General features: G+C 42.2%; 1 protein-coding gene across 1 annotated transcript in view; it reads right to left on the reverse strand.

Annotated features, from left to right (window-relative positions):
- The window catches only part of LOC106598614 (carboxyl-terminal PDZ ligand of neuronal nitric oxide synthase protein), a 34998-nt gene extending 14912 nt beyond the window's left edge, over positions 1-20086 (reverse strand). The window contains exons 1-6 of the mRNA XM_014189645.2: positions 19995-20086; positions 17925-17983; positions 16559-16667; positions 11205-11349; positions 10360-10484; positions 1431-1583 (exon numbers count right to left, since the gene is read on the reverse strand). Coding sequence (XP_014045120.2) covers positions 1431-1583; positions 10360-10484; positions 11205-11349; positions 16559-16667; positions 17925-17983; positions 19995-20066 — 663 coding nt within the window. The 5' untranslated portion in view covers positions 20067-20086. The remainder of the gene's footprint in view (positions 1-1430; positions 1584-10359; positions 10485-11204; positions 11350-16558; positions 16668-17924; positions 17984-19994) is intronic.
- Between the last annotated feature and the right edge of the window lie 1214 nt (positions 20087-21300).

Raw genomic sequence — 21300 nt, forward strand, 5'->3', positions numbered from 1 at the left:
TATGTAGATACTGTATGTAGGTACTGTATGTGCGTACTGTATGTAGGTACTGAATATGTAGGTACTGTATGTGGGTACTGTATGTAGATACTGTACGTAGATACTGTACGTAGATACTGCATGTCGGTACTGTGTAGGTACTGGATGTAGGTACTGTATGTAGGTACTGTATGTAGATACTGTATGTAGGTACTGAATATGTAGATACTGTACGTAGATACAGTATGTAGATACTTTATGTAGATACTGTATGTAGATACTGTATGTCAGTACTGCGTAGGTACTGTATGTAGGTACTGAATATGTAGATACTGTATGTTGGTACTGTATGTCAGTACTGCGTAGGTACTGTATGTAGATACTGTATGTCGGTACTGCGTAGGTACTGTTTGTAGATACTGTATGTAGATACTGTATGTAGGTACTGTATGTAGATACTGTATGTAGATACTGTATGTAGATACTGAATATGTAGATACTGTATGTAGGTACTGTATGTAGATACTGTATGTAGGTACTGTATGTAGATACTGTATGTAGGTACTGTATGTAGATACTGTATGTAGATACTGTATGTAGATACTGTAAAATAATATAAATGAATATGCACCCATAGGTTATTAAACGTACACACACAGAAATACCAAATAATATCTAACTAAAATTCACAGACACACATCGACTGATCCAGGATCAAAGTGAACGTTTCTTCACTGCTGTGATTCTGCCTCTGTTCACTCAGCATTAGAAAGAATCCGTCGTTATAACCAAAAACCAGCCCAAACCTCATTAGACCAAGCCATGTGATTACAGGAAAGACAAGAGAGAATGAGAAACAGAGAGTGTAGAGTGACACCGTTGAGCCGGCTTGCTCGTTAGTCATAAGGAATGTCTTATTACACCAGCTGAGCTGAGAGCTACCTTTGATGACGAGCACTGTCTTGTCTTTCCTTACAGACCCAGCAGCAAAAGGCAATGCCTCTCCCTTGTTGAACTGTCAGTCATTAGAGTGGTAGCTCAGGGTAGCACGAACCAATTCAACAAAATAAACACTAATTGAACTACTTAAAAGGTTTCCAGAGGTGTGTGGTGCGTTCAATAACGTAAACACATTCGGAAATATCTACAAAAACCTCAATATATAAAATGTGGTATTTATATTACACACGTTACTGTTTATAATGATGGTTCAGACACATTATGAAATAGCCACTTGTGCTCACCACAGAAAACGCTGTAAGAGGTTTCTAGCTAGCTAATAACCTGCCAAGGTACTGTGGCTCAAGTTTAATTGTCTCTTTTTGATCTAAACTACCATAACAAACAGTGAAATGTACAGTATTTTGGCTAATCAAACTATGCCAATGTTACTCATAAGCTGCATTCAACAAGACAAACTGTAATTTGGAAAAGTTTGAAAACGTGTCTACCTGTGCTGCAGCAGCCTGGGCCTGCTGCTCCTGCTGCTGGAGCTGTCTCTGGAGCAGCTGCACCTGGTGCTCCACTGAGCGGGGGGAGTCCACGGCCAACAGGTCCGACACGGATGGCCCCGTGCTGGGGGAGGTCAGCTGCAGGGCTGGGTCCTTGGATGGGGAATAAAGAGGACCAGGTCAGTTGTTAGTGATCTATAATGAATGAGGATAGGACGTTACATTACATATTGTTAGGGTGCCAGATTCTAGTAACTTTTCCCCAAATCTCCAGTTTTTTCCAGAAATCCCGGTTGAAGGATTCCCAGATTGCCTGTTTATTCCCTCCTGATTCTGGGAATCTTCAAATCGGGATTTCAGAAAAAACAGTACATTTTGGTGAAGTTACTGAAATTTTACAAGCCCATACTGTTTTTTGTTGTATGTTCATGCAGGCAGGAATTAGTTACTAATACTGTTATCTTTATGTTGAGCAAAACTGTCATGATTTCTATTCCATCTGATAGTATTAGCCTTGATTTCCCCATTGGTGAACAGTGTCACTATGTTACTGCCTGTTATAATTGTGTATACCACAATAGTGAAAGCTCAATTTGGAAACCTATTGGACTTCATTTAGCACTTCCCTTAATATGCCTACCATCATAAAGAAATAACGACACAGCACCAAGGACAGCTCCATACTAGAAGTAATTATCTCTGTGCTATGAATACACAGGGCTGGGATTCAACACAATACGGTTCAATACAATAGGCTACAAAAGAGGTTGATACAATCAGACAGGCAAAATGAAGTTATTAACAAAGAGTTAGAGAGAGAAAGAGAGAGAGAGATGGGAAGATAGGAAGATAGAAAGTTATTGACAAGCAGAAAGAGAAAGGGAAAGAATACCTTTTACAAGGGAGACTTGTCAGGCAGTGGTTAACTGGTGCAGTGAATCAGGCGCAGGAGAGCAGAAATGAGTGTACAAGGTATTTAATTCCATGACAGCACCAGTATACAGACAATACTCAAAGTGCGGAGAAATACCGGTCACTCAAAAATAACTGGCGTAAATACATAACCCGGCAAACATAACCAGCCGACAACTACCGCCATGAACAATCAATATACGCGCACACTAACATGTGGGAAACAGGGTTAAATAATGAACATGTAATTGGGGAATAGAAACCAGGTGTGTAGAAAACAAAGACAAAACAAATGGAAAATGAAAAGTGGATCGGCGATGGCTAAAAGACCGGTGACGTCGACCGCCGAACGCCGCCCGACCAAGGAGAGGGACCGACTTCGGCGGAAGTCGTGACAAGACTATAAATAGCGGTCTGGAAGAGAGTGGTTGTTATGCCTGACAGTATTTATGGGGTCTTTGAGTACCTTCTTGTGTTGTACAGCATGTTAGCTTTTGTGACAGACATTTACATTTACATTTAAGTCATTTAGCAGACGCTCTTATCCAGAGCGACTTACTGCATGTTACAGTACAAAGACAATCTGGTTTGATGGAGTTTAGGGTCTATCTCAGCTCATAGAGGATTATCATTAGATTATTAGTTCATTACTTAAGTATATTGATGGTATACAGTAGAGACAGACCAGACCATTCAACTGTCCTCTACTGTAAGTGCATCGATGACATTGTCCCACAGTGACCGTACATACATATCCCAAACAGAAGCCATGGATTACAGGTAACATCTACACCGAGCTAAAGGCTAGAGCTGCAGCTTTCAAGGAAAGGCACACTAATCCGGACGCTTATAAGAAATCTGAATAATCATCAAACAGGCAAACCATCAATAGAGGACTAAGACTGCATCTTACTACACTGGCTTTGATGCTCGTCAGATATGGCAGGGCTTGAAAACCATTACGGACCACAAAGGGAAACCCAGCTGTGAGCTGCCTAGTAACGCGAGCCTATCAGACATGCATGAGAGCACCAGCTGTTCCAGAAGACTGTGTGATCACACTCTCCATAGCCAATGTGAGCAAGACCTTTAAACAGGTCAACATTCACAAAGTCGCGGGTCCAGACAGATTACCAGGACCTGTACTCATAGGATGCGTGGACCATCTGGCAAGTGTTTTCACTGACATTTTCTACCTCGCCCTGACCTAATACCTACATGTTTCAAAGAGACTACCATAGACCCTGTGCCCAAGAAAGCAAAGGTAACCTGCCTAAGTGATTACTGGCCTGTGGCACTCACGTCGGTAGTCATGAAGTGCTTTGAAAGGCTGGTCATGGCTCACATCAACACCATCATGCCAGGAAATCCTAGACCCACTCCAATATGCATACCACCACAACAGATCAAGAGATCCTCAATCGCACTCCACCCTGCTCTTTCCCACCTGGACAAAAGGAACACCTATGTGAGAATGCTGTTCGTTGACTACAGCTCAGCGTTCAACACCATAGTGCCCAAAAAATGCTCATCACTAAGCTAAGGACCCTAGGACTAGACACCTCCCTCTGCAACTAGATCCTGGTCTTCCTGACAGGCCACCCCCAGCTGATAAGGGTAGGTAACAACACATCTGCCACGCTGATCCTCAACACTGGGGCCCCTCAGGGGTGCATGCTTAGTCCCCTCCTGTACTCCCTGTTCACCCACGACTGCGTGGTCAAGCACGACTCCAACACCATCATTAAGTTTACTGACGACACAACAATGGTGGTGCCAGGACAAAAACCTCTCCTTCAATGTGAGCAAGACAAATTAGCTGATCGTGGACTATAGGAAAAGGAGTGGAAACAGGCCCCCATTAACATCAACAGTGGAGCGGGTCGAGAGTTTCAAGTTCCTTGGTGTCCACATCACCAACAAACTATCATGGTTCAAATACACCAAGACAGTTTTGAAGAGGGCACAACAACACCTTTTCCCCCTCAGGAGACTGACAAGATTTGGCATGGGTCCCCAGATTCTCAAAAAGTTCAACAGCTGCACCATTAAGAGCATCCTGACTGGTTGCATCACCACCTGGTATGGCAACTGCTCGGCATCTGACCGTAAGGTGCTACAGAGTTACTGTGTACGGCCCAGTACATTACTGGGGCCAAGCTTTCTGACATCCAGGACCTTTATGCTAGGCGTGTCAGTGGAAGTCCCAAACAATTGTCAAAGACTCCAGTCACCCAAGTCATAGACTGTTTAAAAAAAAGTCACCTTTATTTAACCAGGTAGGCCAGTTGAGAACAAGTTCTCATTTACAACTGCGACCTGGCCAAGATAAAGCAAAGCAGTGCGACACAAACAACAAAACAGAGTTACACATGGAATAAACAAATGTACACTCAATAACACAATAGAAAAAGAAAGTCTATATACAGTGTGTGCAAATGGAGTGAGGAGGTAAGGCAATAAATTATTTAGCAAATTAACACTGGAGTGATAGATGTGCAGATGATGATGTGCAAGTAGAAATACTGGTGTGCAAGAGAGCAAAAAAGTAAATAAAAACAATATGGGGATGAGGTAGGGAGATTGGATGGGCTATTTACAGATGGGCTGTGTACAGCTGCAGCGATTGGTTAGCTGCTCAAATAGCTGATGTTACATCGCCGAAGTCGAAGATCGGTAGGATAGTTTTCCGAGGGTATTTTTTGCGGCGTGAGTGAAGGAGGCTTTGTTGCGAAATAGGAAGCCGATCCTTGACTTCAGCAATGTAATTTACAAAATAGCCTCGAACACACTACTCAGCAAATTGGATGCAGTCTATCACAGTGCCATCCGTTTTGTCACCAAAGCCCCATATACTACCCACCACTGCGACCTGTATGCTCTCGTTGGCTGGGCCTCGCTTCATATTCGTCGCCAAACCTACTGGCTCCAGGTCATCTATAAGTCTGCTCGGTAAAGCCCTGCCTTATCTCAGCTCACTGGTCACCATAGCAGCACCCACCCGTAGCACGGGCTCCAGCAGGTATATTTCACTGGTCACCCCCAAATCCAATTCCTCCTTTGGCTGCCTTTCCTTCCAGTTCTCTGCTGCCAATGACTGGAACGAACTGCAAAAATCACTGAAGCTGGAGACTCATGTCCCTCACTAACTTTAAGCACCAGCTGTCAGAGCAGCTCACAGATCACTGCACCTGTACACAGCCCATCTGTAAATAGCCCATCCAACTATCTCATCCCCATATTGTTATTTATTTTGCTCCTTTGCACCACAGTATCTCTACTTGCACACTCATCTTCTGCACATCTATCACTCCAGTGTTTAATTGCTATATTGTAATTATTTCGCCACTATGGCCATATTCATTGCCTTACATTCCTTATCCTACCTCATTTGCAAGCACTGTATATAGACTTTTTCTATTGTATTATTGACTGTATGTTTGTTTATTCCATGTGTAACTCTGTGTTGTTGTTTGTGTTGCACTGCTTTGCTTTATCTTGGCCAGGTCGCAGTTGTAAATGAGAACTTGCTCTCAACTGGCCTACCTGGTTAAATAAAGGTGAAATAAAACCAAAAATTAATTTAATTTTGGATTGGAGATGTTTAATATGAGTCTGGAAGGAGAGTTTACAGTCTAGCCAGACACCTAGGTATTTGTAGTTGTCCACATATTCTAAGTCAGAACCGTCCAGAGTAGTGATGCTAGTCGGACGGGCAGGTGCGGGTGTAACCGATGTGAAATGGCTAGCTACTTAGCGGGGTGTGCGCTAATAGCGTTTCAATCGGTGACGTCACTCGCTCTGAGACCTTGAAGTAGTTGTTCCCCTTGCTCTGTAAGGGCTGCGGCTTTTGTGGCGCGATGGGTGCTATACTGTTACATGGGCAGCGATCGGTTGAAAAGCATGCATTTAGTTTTACTAGCATTTAAGAGCAGTTGGAGGCCACGGAAGGAGTGTTGTATGGCATTGAAGCTCATTTGGAGGTTTGTTAACACAGTGTCCAAAGAAAGGCCAGATGTATAAAGAATGGTGTCGTCTGCGTAGAGGTTGTTTGCTGTTCACTCTGCTACTGCACGGCAATTGATACCGGAGCGCCAAGTCTAGGACCAAAAGGCTCCTTAACAGCTTCTACCCCCAAGCCATAAGACTGCTGAACAATTAATCAAATAGCCACAATGTATGCCCCCCCCTTTGTGTTTACATTGCTGCTACTTGCTGTTTATTATCTACGCTGTCGTGTCTTTGGCATCATTAAAACTGAAGACATATTTATCAAATAACTCTGTAATTATTATTACGCGACTAAACTGATTAATCGTGTAACTGTAATTAACTAGGAAGTCGGGGCACCAAGGAAAATATTCAGATTACAAAGTTATAATTTTCCTAATATAACTTTCAGATATCATAATATCTGATCTATGAGTCTTCTGATTAATGATGTATTCGTTTACCTCGTCAGTCTCATTCCAAACGTCATAAATTGTTGGTTATCTGCACGAACCCAGTCTTCACTATGAGTCATCCATACATCAGTTGTCTTAAAATCATTTATTTACTAACTAAGTAATTCACAGAAATGCATAACAAACAGTAGATACGGTTAAAAGGAAATGATAGGAGAATGTGCCCTAGTGGGCTAAACCGGCATGGCGGCTTGTTAGACAAAAGGGTTGATAAGAGTTGCTAATTATAACAATTGAAATGCTAATCCTTTGCACATGAACGCTCACTCATTCGGGAACAATTGCAATCAATATATATATTTAAGCTCAGTGTGTCGTCGGGATCTTTGTTGAAAAGTCCGTTCTGTTGGAGAGTTTGTCCTCGCGTTCTCTCTCTCTCTCTCTCTCTCTCTCTCTCGGTTAGAATGGATATTTCAAAGTGACATTCATTAATGTCGTTATAGGACAGCTGTTTCGTCGGTCTTCGCATTCAATGATACCGAATTCCTAGCTGCAGACTAGTAATTAATATCAAAGACTTGTTCTTATTCTGTCGGTATCAATAGTCTAAGAGTTTAACCACGTGGTATGGTTAACGTTCAGAAATAGGAATGCATGGTCAAACCTTGGCCCTCTCGTTATCGAGGTAAGCTGGTCTGGTGATAGAAACCCTGGGTGGGGGTTATATTCGGAATAACAGAAAAAGGCTGTCTCATGACGCCAGGTCCCGTCTGTTCATGGGGGCGTGCCGATGACTTGGTGAAACTTTAAACAGAAATACAATTCTCTCACATTAACATCTTACAAGCATCCCAACATATTCCCTATTGCTTTATCCTTATTCATTCATTTTTATACAACCATTAGATATAAGTGTCACAACTGAGGCTATTATATAAACAGATCCATGGTAATGTGGCCGTATTGTCTCTCATGAGCTTCACAAAATTGTACCAAACGGACCAGTTCGTAGCTGGATTCTTCACCGATTTTTTATACCTTCTCCAGAACATAAATGTTGTTCGGTTCTCCAGTCCTGTGAGGTGGAAGAATCCCTTGGTTCTTTCTATGAAACCCACTCTGTCTCAAACCTGTGGCCATGAGGCAGGACATTCTTTTAGGAATTTACGACCGCTCTCACAGAGCCTGTGTGTGAGAGACAGAGGTAGGGGGATGGTGCATAGAAAACCCAAAGAGGGCAACGTCATGACAATGCATAGTCACTTCGACTAACCTGTACCCCCACACATTGACCTGATACTGGTACCCCCTGTATAAAGCCTCGTTATTGTTATGTCATTTTCTTGTGTTACTTTTTGACTTTATTAAATTTGTCTACTTTAGTTTATTTGTAAATGTTTTCTGAACTCTATTTCTTGAACTCCATTGTTATATAAGACGTTTACTGTAAAACAAGACATCTAGAATACACAATACTATCATCATCTTGCTAACAACCATTGGCTCAAACACAGATGTCCCCCACCATAGACCTTATCAGATCAATATGGAATGAAAGAGAGAGAGAGAGAGAGAGAGAGAGAGAGAGAGAGAGAGAGAGAGAGAGAGAGAGAGAGAGAGAGAGAGAGAGAGAGAGAGAGAGAGAGAAAATAGATAGTGAGTGGGTTGTATGACACACTGGTTAGGAGAGCACTGGAGAGCATCATGCTGTGTTTTCATCAATAAAACATAGGAATACATTAATATTATAGCACCACCCTATGAAATATTTCTCGACCTTATGACAACAAACACAAGATAACGACAAACAGGAGATAACATCTCAGTTCCACACTAGATCCTTCAGTAGTCTGTTAATCTGCAAAAAGCTTCAACGTGGGACCGTCATAGGATGCCACCTTTCCAACAAGTCAGTTCGTGAAATTTCTGCCCTGCTAGAGCTTCCCCGGTAAACTGTAAGTGCTGTTATTGTGAAGTGGAAATGTCTAGGAGTAACAATGGCTCAGCCGTGAAGTGGTAGGCCACCCAACCTCACAGAACGAGACTGGCGAGTGCTGAAGTCCGTAGCGCGTAAAAATCGTCAGTCCTCGGTTCCAACACCGAGTTCCAAACTGCCTCTGGAAGCAATGTCAGCACAAGAACTGTTCATTGGGAGCTTCATGAAATGGGTTTCCAAGGCCGAGGAGCCGCACACAAGCCTAAGATCACCATGTGCAATGCCAAGCGTCGGCTGGAGTGGTGTAAAGCTTGCCGCCATTGGACTCTGGAGCAGTGGAAACGCATTCTCTGGAGGGATGAATCACGCTTCACCATCTGGCAGTCCAACGGACTAATCTGGGTTGCGCGGATGCCAGAAGAACGCTACCTGCCACAATGCATAGAGACAACTGTAAAGTTTGGTGGAGGAGGAATAATAGCCTGGGGCTGTTTTTCATAGTTCAGGCTAGACCCCTTCGTTCCAGTGAATGGAAATCTTAACGCTACAGAATACATTGATGTTATAGATTCTGTGCTTCCAACTTTGAGGCAACAATTTGGGGAAGGCCCTTTCATGTTTCAGCATGACAACGTATCATGCCCTGATCTGTTTCACCTGTCCTTGTGCTTGTCTCCACCCCCCTCCAGGTGTCGCTTATTATCCCCGGTGTATTTCTCCCTGTGTTTCCTGTCCCTCTGTGCCAGTTCATCTTGTTTTGCCAAGTCAACTGGTGTTTGTCCTGGCTCCTATTTTTCCCAGTCTCAGTTTTTTCCTAGTCTTCCTGGTTTATGAACTCTCGCCTGTCTCCGACCTGCCTTTTACCTACCCCTTTTGTTCTAATAAATATCGGAGTGTCACGACTTCCGCCGATGTCGGTCCCTCTTCTTGCGGCGTTCGGCGGTCAACGTCACCGGCCTTTGAGCCATCGCCGATCCACTTTTCATTTACACACCTCGTTTCAATTCCCCAATTACATGTTAATTATTTAACCCTCGGTTTTCCCCATGGTTTTTGTGAGTGATTGTTTTATTTGTAAATTCGGTCCGATGTCTGTGGGCTTGGTATTACTTCATGTATTTGGAAATTTTGAGTAAAGTTCATTGTGTTACTCAACTCTGCTGTTCTACGCCTGACTCCTCTGCACCAGCTACACCCAGAACCTTACACGGAGGTCAATCATTTGCCTCCTTTCTCTGCATTTGGGTCTCGCCTTGTGCCCTTATACAATGCCCACGTGCACAAAGCGAGGTCCACAGAGAAATGGTTTGTTGAGATCGGTGTGGAAGAACTTGACTGGCCTGCACAGAGCCCTGACCTCAACCCCATTGAACACCTTTGGGATAAATTGGAACACCGACTGCGAGCCAGGTCTAATCACCCAACATCAGTACCCGAACACATTACTGTTCTTGTGGCTGAATCGAAGCAAGTCCCTGCAGCAATGTTCCAAAATCTAGTGGAAAGCCTTCCCAGAAGAGTTTGCTGTTACAGCAGCAAAGGGGTGACCAACTCCATATTAATGCCCATGATTTTGGAATGAGATGTTTGATGAGCAGGTGTTCACATACATTTTCTGTTGCAAAACGTTTCGTTACAATGTGATGTAATGAATAAGACTCAGGTCATACAGTACCTTCCCATCTTTACCAAGAAGGTCCTGGCTTTTGGTCTTGTCCAGGTCAGATGACAAACAGTCGATGCTCTCCTCTGTGGTGGCTTCAAGGTCGGTCGATTCAGACAATGCCAACCTCGTCTTGGCTGAATGAGAGAGATGGATGGAGAGAGATGGATGGAGAGAGAGATGGATGGAGAGAGAGATGGATGGATGGAGAGAGAGAGATGGATGGAGAGAGAGAGATGGATGGAGAGACAGGAAGATTGATGGAGAGAGATGGATGGCGAGAGAGAAAATAAATCACAAACATACTAACATAGGCAAAAACGCATAACATAACCAATTTTTTTTATACAAACTAATTGTATTTTAGAGATTTTCTCAGATCCAAAGACGCTTGAAACATCGAATCAGAATTTGGCTACTCTCCACTCTCTCTAGAGTCCCGACACACTCTAACTGATTGAGTCTCAGAAGAGAATGTCCCCACTGTGCAAATATAGAACAGTATGTACTAGGTAATAGGACGCTACTAGGTAATAAGATGGTTCTAGGTAATAAGATTGTTCTAGGTAATAAGATGGTTCTAGGTAATAAGACAGTACTAGGTAATAAGATGGATCTAGGTAATAAGATTGATCTAGGTAATAAGATGGATCTAGGCAATAGGACAGTTCTAGGTAATACGATGGTTCTAGGTAATAAGACAGTACTAGGTAATAAGATGGCTCTAGGTAATAAGATGGCTCTAGGTAATAAGATGGCTCTAGGTAATAAGATGGCTCTAGGTAATAAGATGGTATTGGGTAATAAAATGGTATAAGGTAATAAGACAGTATGGTGCGTGGGAAAGTGAGTCACACCTGGCACGGCGTCTTCCCCATCTGCATCGGCAGCATTGGTGTCCAGTCCATCCTCAGAGCTCTGCTCCCCTGTCTGCTGCAGGGTCAGCTGGTGGCACACGTCAAAGGCCTGGCCCACTGTCCGCACAATGCGCATGGCCTGGGACTAGAGGGGTGGGGGGTGGAAGAAAAGGTGAGAGGGAGGGAGGGAGGGAGGGAGGGAGGGAGGGATGGAGGGAGGGAGGGAGGGAGGGAGGGAGGGAGGGAGGGAGGGAGGGAGGGAGGGAGGGAGGGAGGGAGGGAGGGAGGGAAGAGGAGGTTTTGACGGCACAGTAATTCAGTAGGTGCATGTTGTCGTTGTAATGGATTGGTTCATTCCAGAGCCGTAGGAGCTCAAGCTTTTCCTTTAGACCCTACAAGGCACAACGAACTAAAATCTCCATTGATTATATAGCCAAAATAATTAAATATTTCCAACGTTATACATTCTTGCCCTTAGAGCAATAATGCCGCAAGGCCCGAAGGTGGGTTGTCTTGTGCACTCAGTGGCACATTGACAAGGTGCTTTTAAAATGCCTCACATTCATACTGTGGAGGAATGCTGCCACACGGCTGTCAATCACTACTGTATGTCGGTAAGCACAGGGCAAGTGTTGTGTGTGTGAGACGGTGTGCTCCTATGGTGCAACAATAATAACATCGTTATATGTTTATGATATTCTATGTTACCTGTTACCAGTAAGTACCATACTGTACCGTATGACGATCATTTGGGCTATTTCCAGTAGATGCCTCAATCCAAAAACATCACCACTAATTTTAATTGTACATGGCTCAACCGGAAGTGAACTCATGACCTTTGACCTGCTCTCAAAAAATAACCATCTGGACCACAAGGCCAATTTAGGAATTTCAGGATTCTATAAACCCAACAGTGATCAACGGGAGCCAGGGTTACCAAACTCAGTATCAGCAGTTTACCCTCCACTCCTCTGGACAAAGTTTGATCTGGAAGTCCGAGATAAGAGGTTCAGGGCTGGTGTCATAAGCGTCGTAGTGAGTGGACCAAAACGCAGCAGGTATATATGTATGCTCATCTTCTTTTATTGAAGAAAACCAAAACCAAAAACACTTATACTAAACAAACAACGAAAAACAGTCCTGTAAGGTACACTGACAATACATGGAAACAACTACCCACAAAACCCATGGAAAAACACCCCTACTAAATAGGACCTTCAATTAGAGGCAACGAGGAACAGCTGCCTCCAATTGAAGGTCAACCCAAGAAACTTAAACATAGAAATAGCCACACTAGAACAAACATAGAAATATACTAACATAGAACATAAACCAAAAACCCCGAAACACATAAAACAAACACCCCCAGCCATGCCCTGACCAAACTACAATAACAAATAACCCTCTTTACTGGTCAGGACGTGACAGCTGGAGGCATCTGAGAAGCGTGACTACACCATATATAGGATTATATCCTGTGTCTTTACTTTCTGGCACAGATCACAGGTGGTACAGGTTGCAAATTAAAAGCTTCTTTCAATCTGACTGCATCCCTATTTAGTGCTCTACTTTTGACCAGGGCCAATAGGGAATAGGGTGTCATTTGTGACTAATTAGTATGCTGCTTCAATCAGTCACTGTCAACGGTACATGCCTGGTATCCATGGTGAAGGGATGGGAGTCAACCTCACTGGAAGGGTTGTTATCCAGGCTTTTGTAATGAAGAACATTTCCGCTGTTTGATATGCAGCTATGGGGTAGTCGCGTGCCATTCTTTTCTACCAGCATTTTTCTATCGTGTTGAAAGTCATCAGATGTGTGTACTGTGTGCAACTGTGATCTTGTAGATGAGACAATGTGTGTGTGTGTGTGTGTGTGTGTGTGTGTGTGTGTGTGTGTGTGTGTGTGTGTGTAGACAAAGCTCTCGATTGATCCAAGAGTCCCAAGGCTCCTTTAATGCATCATGGCACAGTCCCTATACCCAGCCCCCTTCCCTAAGCAGCTGCTGCCACTGTCATGGGCGTCATAAGGATTGGACCAAGGCGCAGCGGGTAAAGTGCTCATCTTCTTAATTTATTTAAAGAAAACACTTAAACAAAATTAACAAAACGACGAAACAGTTCCGTAAGGCAACACAGGCTATACAGGAAAACAACCACCCACAAAACACAAGTGAAACGAACACAACTAAATATGGCCTCCAATTAGAGACAACGACAACCAGTTGTCTCTAATTGGAGGTCCTACCAAAAACCCAACATAGAAATAGAAAACTAGATTTAAACATAGAAATAGAAAACATAGAACCGAAGCCAAAAACACCGAAACACACAAAACAAACACCCCCTGCCATGCCCTGACCAAACTACAATGACAAATAACCCCTTTTACTGGTCAGACGTGACAGCCACATATCTGATACCCTGTAGAGATAAATGGATTATACACCACAGATTATATACCACGGATTATATACCATGGATTATATACCACAGATTATATACCACTGATTATATACCATGGATTATATACCACGGATTATATACCATGGATTACATACCACGTATTATATACCACTGATTATATACCACTAATTATATACAACAGATTATATACCATGGATTATTTACCACAGATTAAATACCATGGATTATGTACCACGGATTATACACCACTGATTATATGCCACTGATCTGGATCCTGTGGATAATTTACATCTCATACCCAGCACACTCCCACAGCGATACACACCGTCTTAACCATAGAATTACATAGAAGATATATAGAAAGTATTCACACCCCTTGACTTTTTCAAAAAAAATTGTTACAGCCTGAATTTAAAATCGATTAAATTTAGATGTTTTTGTCACTGGCCTACACACAAAGTGGAATTATGTTTTTAGAAATGTTTACAAATTAATGAACAATTTAAAGCTGAAATGTCTTGAGCCAATAAGTATTCAACCCCTTTGTTATGGCAAGCCTAAATAAATTCAGGAGTACAAATGTGCTTAACAAGTCACATAATAAATTGCATGGATTCACTCTTGTGTGCAATAATAATTTTTAACATGATTTTTGAATGACTATCTCATCTCTGTACACCACACATACAATTATCTGTAAGGTCCCTCAGTCGAGCAGTGAATCTCAAACACAGATTCAACCACAAAGACCAGGGAGGTTTTCCAATGCCTCGCTAGGAAGGGCACCTATTGGTAGATGGGTAAAAATTAAAAAGCAGACATTGAATATGCCTTTGAGCATGGTGAAGTTATTAATTACACTATGGATGGTGTATCAAGACACCGAGTCACTACAACAATACAGGCGTCCTACATAACTCAATTGCTGGAGAGGAAGGAAACCACTCAGGGATTTCACCATGTGGCCAATGGTGACTTTAAAACAGTTACAGAGTTTAATGGCTGTGATAGGAGAAAACTGAGGATGGATCAACAACATTGTAGTTACTCCACAATACTAACTTAATTTACAGAGTGAAAAGAAGGAAGTCTGTACAGAATACAAATATTACAAGATATGCATCCTATTTGCAATTAGCCATTAAAGTAAATATTTTAAAAAATGTGGCAAAGAAATGAACTTTTTGTCCTGAATACAAAGCATTATGTTTGGGGCAAATCTAACACAACACATCTCTAAGTACCACTCTTCATATTTTCAAGCATGGTGGTGGCTGCATCATGTTATGGGTATTCTTGTCATCGGCAAGGACTAGGGAGTTTTTTATGATAAAAATAAACAGAATAGAGCTTAGCAAAGGCAAAATCCTAGAGGAAAGCGTTACAACAGTTGCTTTCCAACAGACACTGGGAGACATATTCACCTTTCAGCAGGACAATAACCTAAAATACAAGGCCAAATATACACTGGAGTTGCTTACCAAGATGACATTGAATGTTCCTGAGTGGTCTACTTGTTACAGTTTTGACTTAAATCGGCTTGAAAATCTGTGGAAAGACTTGAAAGTGGCTGTCTAGCAATGATCAACAACCAACTTGACAGAGCTTGATTTTTTTTTTAAAGAAATAATGTGCAAATATTGTACAATCTAAACTCAGCAAAAAAGAAACGTCTTCTCACTGTCAACTGCGTTCATTTTCAGCAAACTTAACATGTGTAAATATTTGTATGAACATAACAAGATTCAACAACTGAGACATAAACTGAACAAGTTCCAGAGACATGTGACTAACAGAAATCGAATAATGTGTCCCTGAACGAAAGGGGGGTCAAAATCAAAAGTAACAGTCAGTATCTGGTGTGGATTTGCCAGTTCTTGCTGTGAGATGTTACCCCACTCTTCCACCAAGGCACCTGCAAGTTCCCGGACATTTCTGTGGGGAATGGCCCTAGCTATCACCCTCCGATCCAACAGGTCCAAGACGTGCTCAATGGGATTGAGATCCGGGCTCTTCGCTGGCCATAGAAGAACACTGACATTCCTGTCTTGCAGGAAATCATGCACAGAACGAGCAGTATGGCTGGTGGTATTGTCATGCTGGAGGGTCATGTCAGGATGAGCCTGCAGGAAGAGTACCACATGAGGGAGAAGGATGTCTTCCCTGTAATGCACAGCGTTGAGATTGCCTGCAATGACAACAAGCTCAGTCCGATGATGCTGTGACACACCGCCCCAGACCATGAAGGACCCTCCACTTCCAAATCAATCCCGCTCCAGAGTACAGGCCTCAGTGTAACGCTCATTCCTTCAACGATAAACGCGAATCCAACCATAACCCCTGGTGAGACAAAACCGTGACTCGTCAGTGAAGAGCACTTTTTGCCAGTCCTGTCTGGTCCAGCGACGGTGGGTTTGTGCCCATAGGCGACGCTGTTGCCAGTGATGTCTGGTGAGGACCTGCCTTACAACAGGCCTACAAGCCCTCAGCCCAGCCTCTCATGGGAAACAGTGTTTAAACCCTTTACAAAGAAGATCTGTGAAGTTATTTGGATTTTTGAGAATTATCTTTGAAAGACAGGGCCCTGAAAAAGGGATTTTTTTGTTGTTGCTGAGTTTAGGTGTACAAAGCTCTTAGACTCACAGTCGCCAAAGGTGATTCTAACATGTATTGGCTCAAGGGGGTGAATACTTATGTAATCAATATACAGTATATTAGTGTTTTATTTTTCATTAATGTTTTACAAAAGTTATAATTTTTCTTATAATTTTTCTTCCACTTTGACATTACAGAGTATTTTATGTAGAGCGTTGACACAAAATTCCATTTAAATAAATGTTAATCCCGCTTTGTAACACAACAAAATGTCAAGGCAGTGTGAATACTTTCTGAAGGCACTGTAGAATTACAGGATCTCTATGGTCTTACCTTCCTCTTGGATTTGAAGACATTACAACGGAACATGTTGCTCTGTCCATCTCTCGCAATGTAACTGAAGATCTTCAATTCCTGGGCGTCATGTGACACATAGAAAATCCTAAATGAGATGGGGAAAATGTCTTGATAATGAGAATTTGATTGATTTCACTTTTAAAGGCCCAATGCAGCCATTTTAAATCAATATCAAGTCATTTCTCTGTAATAATTAAGTAACTTACTGTAAAAGTTTTCCATTAAAATTCACAAAAATATATTTTTAGCAAAAACTATTTCTCAATAAATAATTTTGCTAGGACTGCCTGGGAGTGGTCTGAGTGGGGAAGGGGAAAACTGAAAAGTAGCTGTTACTCTCTTGGTTATTGGTCTACTAACCAATTTACTGCCTGGTGATGTCACCTGGCAAGCCAAAATCTTCCGCCCATGCAAGCTGTTGATTAGAACGTCCTATGTAGATTGTATTTTCAGGGGCCTCCTGAGTGGTGCAGCGGTCTAAGGCACTGCATTGCAGTGCTAAAGGCATCATTACAGATCTGGGTTCAATCCTGTGACCGGGAGACCAATGAGGTGGTGCACAATTGGCCCAGCGTTGTCTGCGTTAGGTGAGGGTTTGGCTGGCTGGGATGTCCTTGTCCCGTCACACTCTAGTGACTTCATGTGGCGGCCGGGTGCATGCATGCTGACATCGGTCGCAGGCTATACAATGTTTTCATCGACACATTGGTGTGGCTGGCTTCAGGGTTAAGCAAGCAGTGCGACTTGTTAGGGTCATGTTTCGGAGGACGCATGACTCTCGATCTTCGCCTCTCCCGAGTCCGTACGGGAGTTGGAGCGATGGGACAAGACTGTAACTACCAATTGGATATCATGAAAATGGGGTAAAATGTACCCCCACCCCCAAAAAATATTATATTTTCTACCAGGAAATAACACTGATCACATTTTCATACTTTTACAGTGTTAGTCAAGAAAACTGAATGTTGACCTTACTGGGCCTTTAACTACTCAACCAAAAGTCATCAATGTATAAATATACCCCCCCAAAAATGTTCAAGGCTCAGTGCAGTGAAAAACAAGATTTTCCTGTGTGTTATATATATTTCCTTTCTACACTGTGAGGTTGGAATAATACTATGAAATTGTGAAAATTATGATAAAGACTTCCTGTAAATTAGGTTATAGACCAATAGGAAAGAGACTTCCCAACTTCTCTTTTTTGACCATTTTAATTGAAAACAATCTCAGTAAGGTACTTCATTATTACCCAGAAAGGATTTGATATTGAGATTTAAAAAAATGGCTGCATTGTACTTTTAAAAAGAGTGTTATGTTTGAGGACACTTGACCATGTTCTTACCTATAGATGGGGTCTTGTGTTATCATGACTGTGTTGTCATCCCATGACCACTCTTTCCTCTGGAAGACAACCAGAGAACAACACATGCTGCAATTCACTGCTATGACTTATGACTTAGGGACAGATTTATGAAGTGTTTCACCTAAAATAAATATGGAATTAAACTTTTTTCCGTCTGCAGAGAAACTCAATATGGAGGACCTTGCAGCTTCCATGAAGGACAGAGAGCTATGGCATTCAATCTTTTGGCAAATCAACACATTCCGCATCCATAAGCCGTTCCGCCTCCATATGCAAAGAATGTTGATCAGAAAACTGTATTTTTACATTTTAGGATACATTTTTAAATGACATATTTTTGTTTGCTGCTGGAAGGAACACACTTCACACTGTTGAAAACATATAGCATAACTTTTCTTCACGCGGAAACTGTAGATGTACGGTGCATTCAGAAAGTATTCAGACTCCTTCACTATTTCCACATTTTGTTTCGTTACAGCCTTATTCCTAAATTAATTCAATCGTTTTTTCCCCCTCATCCATCTGCACACAATACCCCATAATGACAATGCAAAAACAGGTTTTTAGAAATGTTTGCAAATTTATATAAAAAAATACCCAGAGATATACCATTTACATACAGTAAGTATTTAGGCCCTTTACTCAGTACCTTGTTGAAGCACTTTTGGCAGCAATTACAGCCTTGAGTCTTCTTGGGTATGATGCTACATGCTTGGCACAACTGTATTTGAGAAGTTTCTCCCATTCTTCTCTGCAGATCCTCTCAAGCTCTGTCAGGTTGGATGGGGTGTGTCGCTGTACAGCTATATTCAGGTCTCTCCAGAGATGTTCAATCAGGTTCAAGTCTGGGCCATTCAAAGACATGGAGAGACATACATTTATTTTTTAACTAGGCAAGTCAGTTAAGAACTAATTCTTATTTACAATGAGGAACAGGAACAGTGGATTAACTGCCTTGCTCAGGGGCAGAAGGACAGAGTTTTACCTTGTCAGGCCAAAGAGTTCAATCTTGGTTTCATTAAACCAGAGAATCTTGTTTCTCATGGTCTGAGAGTCATTTAGGTGCATTTTGGCAAACTCCAAGCGGGCTGTCATGTACCTTTTATTGAGGAGTGGCTTCCATCTGGCCACTCTACCATAAAGGCCTGATTGGTGGAGTGCTGCAGAGATGGTTGTCCTTCTGGAAGGTTCTCCCATCTCCACAGAGTAACTCTGGAGCTCTGTCAGAGTGACCATCGGGTTATTGGTCACCTCCCTGACCAAAGCCCTTCTCCCCCGATTGCTCAGTTTTGCCGGGCAGCCAGCTCTAGGAAGAGTTTTGGTGGTTACAAACTTCTTCCATTTAAGGATGATGGATGCCACTGTGTTCTTGGGGACCTTCAATACTGCAGAAAGTTTTTGGTACCCTTCTCCAGATCTGTGCCACAATCCTGTCTCACAGCTCTACGAACAATTCCTTCGACCTCATGGCTTGGTTTTTGCTCTGACATGCACTGTCAACTGTGGGACCTTATATAGACAGGTGTGTGCCTTTCCATATCATGTCCAATCAATTGAATTGACCAAAAGTGGACTCCAATCGAGTTGTATAAACATCTCAAGAATGATCAATGGAAACAGGATGGACCTCAGCTCAATTTTGAGTCTCACAGCAAAGGGTCTGATACTTATGTAAATAAGGTATTTCTGTTAACAATTCTAAAAACCTGCTTTCGCTTTGTCATTATTGGGTATTGTGTGTAGATTGCTGAAGACATTTTTTTTATTTAATCCATTTTAGAATATGGCTGTAACGTAACAAAATGTGAAAAGGTCAAGGGGTCTGAATACTTTCCGAATGCACTGTATGTATCATTGACTTCAGTGTAATATAATAATTGATGTTAGTGTGCATTATGGACACTACACAAGACAGCCAAACTCATACAATGTAAATTGAAGGGGACTAAGAAAAGGTCTCCAATACAATGATAGAATAATTCCTAATAAAAAATAACGTTTTGACATTCTGTCTTCATCAGGGTTTCTCATCTGTCGAAGGGGCCTTACCTTTTTCTTTTTTCTCAAAACCACCCTTACACCATCCGCAGACACAATGATGTTGACCTTCTTCTTCTTCATGTTCTTCAATTTGAATTCATACTGTAGGGGTGGGGGGGATGTCAATTAGATAGATTTGTACATGAAATTGGAATGTCAAATAACCCATACAATGATATGCTATACAGTATGGACTACCATGGACTTTGGTGTCCATTCCTATTCAAGAAGTCAACTGAAATGTCAATTCCTCAACCTTGTCCAGAGATACAGTACCTGATGTAATGGAATGAAAACATGTACCACTAACAGGGAGTGAGTACTAACAAGCAGTGAGTACTAACAGGGAGTGAGTACTAACAAGCAGTGAGTGCAAACAGGTAGTGAGTACTAACAGGGAGTGAGTACTAACAAGCAGTGAGTGCAAACAGGTAGTGAGTACTAACAGGTAGTGAGTACTAACAGTTAGTGATTACTAACAGGTAGTGAGTACTAACTGGGAGTGAGTGGTAACAGGTAGTGAGTACTAACAGTTAGTGATTACTAACAGGTAGTGAGTACTAACTGGGAGTGAGTGGTAACAGGTAGTGAGTACTAACAGGTAGTGAGTACTAACAGGTAGTGAGTGGTAACAGGTAGTGAGTACTAACAGGTAGTGAGTACTAACAGATAGTGAGTACTAACTGGGAGTGAGTGGTAACAGGTAGTGAGTACTAACAGGTAGTGAGTACTAACAGGTAGTGAGTACTAACAGGTAGTGAGTGGTAACAGGTAGTGAGTACTAACAGGTAGTGAGTACTAACAGGTAGTGAGTGGTAACAGGTAGTGAGTACTAACAGGTAGTGAGTACTAACAGATAGTGAGTACTAACAGGTAGTGAGTACTAACAGGTCGTGAGTGGTAACAGGTAGTGAGTACTAACAGGTAGTGAGTACTAACTGGGAGTGAGTGGTAACAGGTAGTGAGTACTAACAGGTAGTGAGTACTAACAGGTAGTGAGTACTAACAGGTAGTGAGTCCTAACAGTTAGTGAGTAGTACCAGGTAGTGAGTGGTAACAGGTAGTGAGTACTAACAGGTAGTGAGTACTAAGGGACAGATCGAAATTGACAACTCACGGTGTCATAAAAAAAGCACCCCCCTCCCCAAAGTTACAAATATTTCCACATGACCCTCCCCTTGTACTAAAAAATAAAATCAACACCCTCCCTCCTCATAGAATTAACTCTAAATAATGTTTACCACCACAAATAACAATAACTGTAGCGACCCTGTGTTTATAAACGTGGATATCGATTTTTCCACTTCAGCAAGCT

Source organism: Salmo salar, chromosome ssa03, assembly GCF_905237065.1.
Source record: "Salmo salar chromosome ssa03, Ssal_v3.1, whole genome shotgun sequence".
NCBI classification, from domain to species: domain Eukaryota; kingdom Metazoa; phylum Chordata; class Actinopteri; order Salmoniformes; family Salmonidae; genus Salmo; species Salmo salar.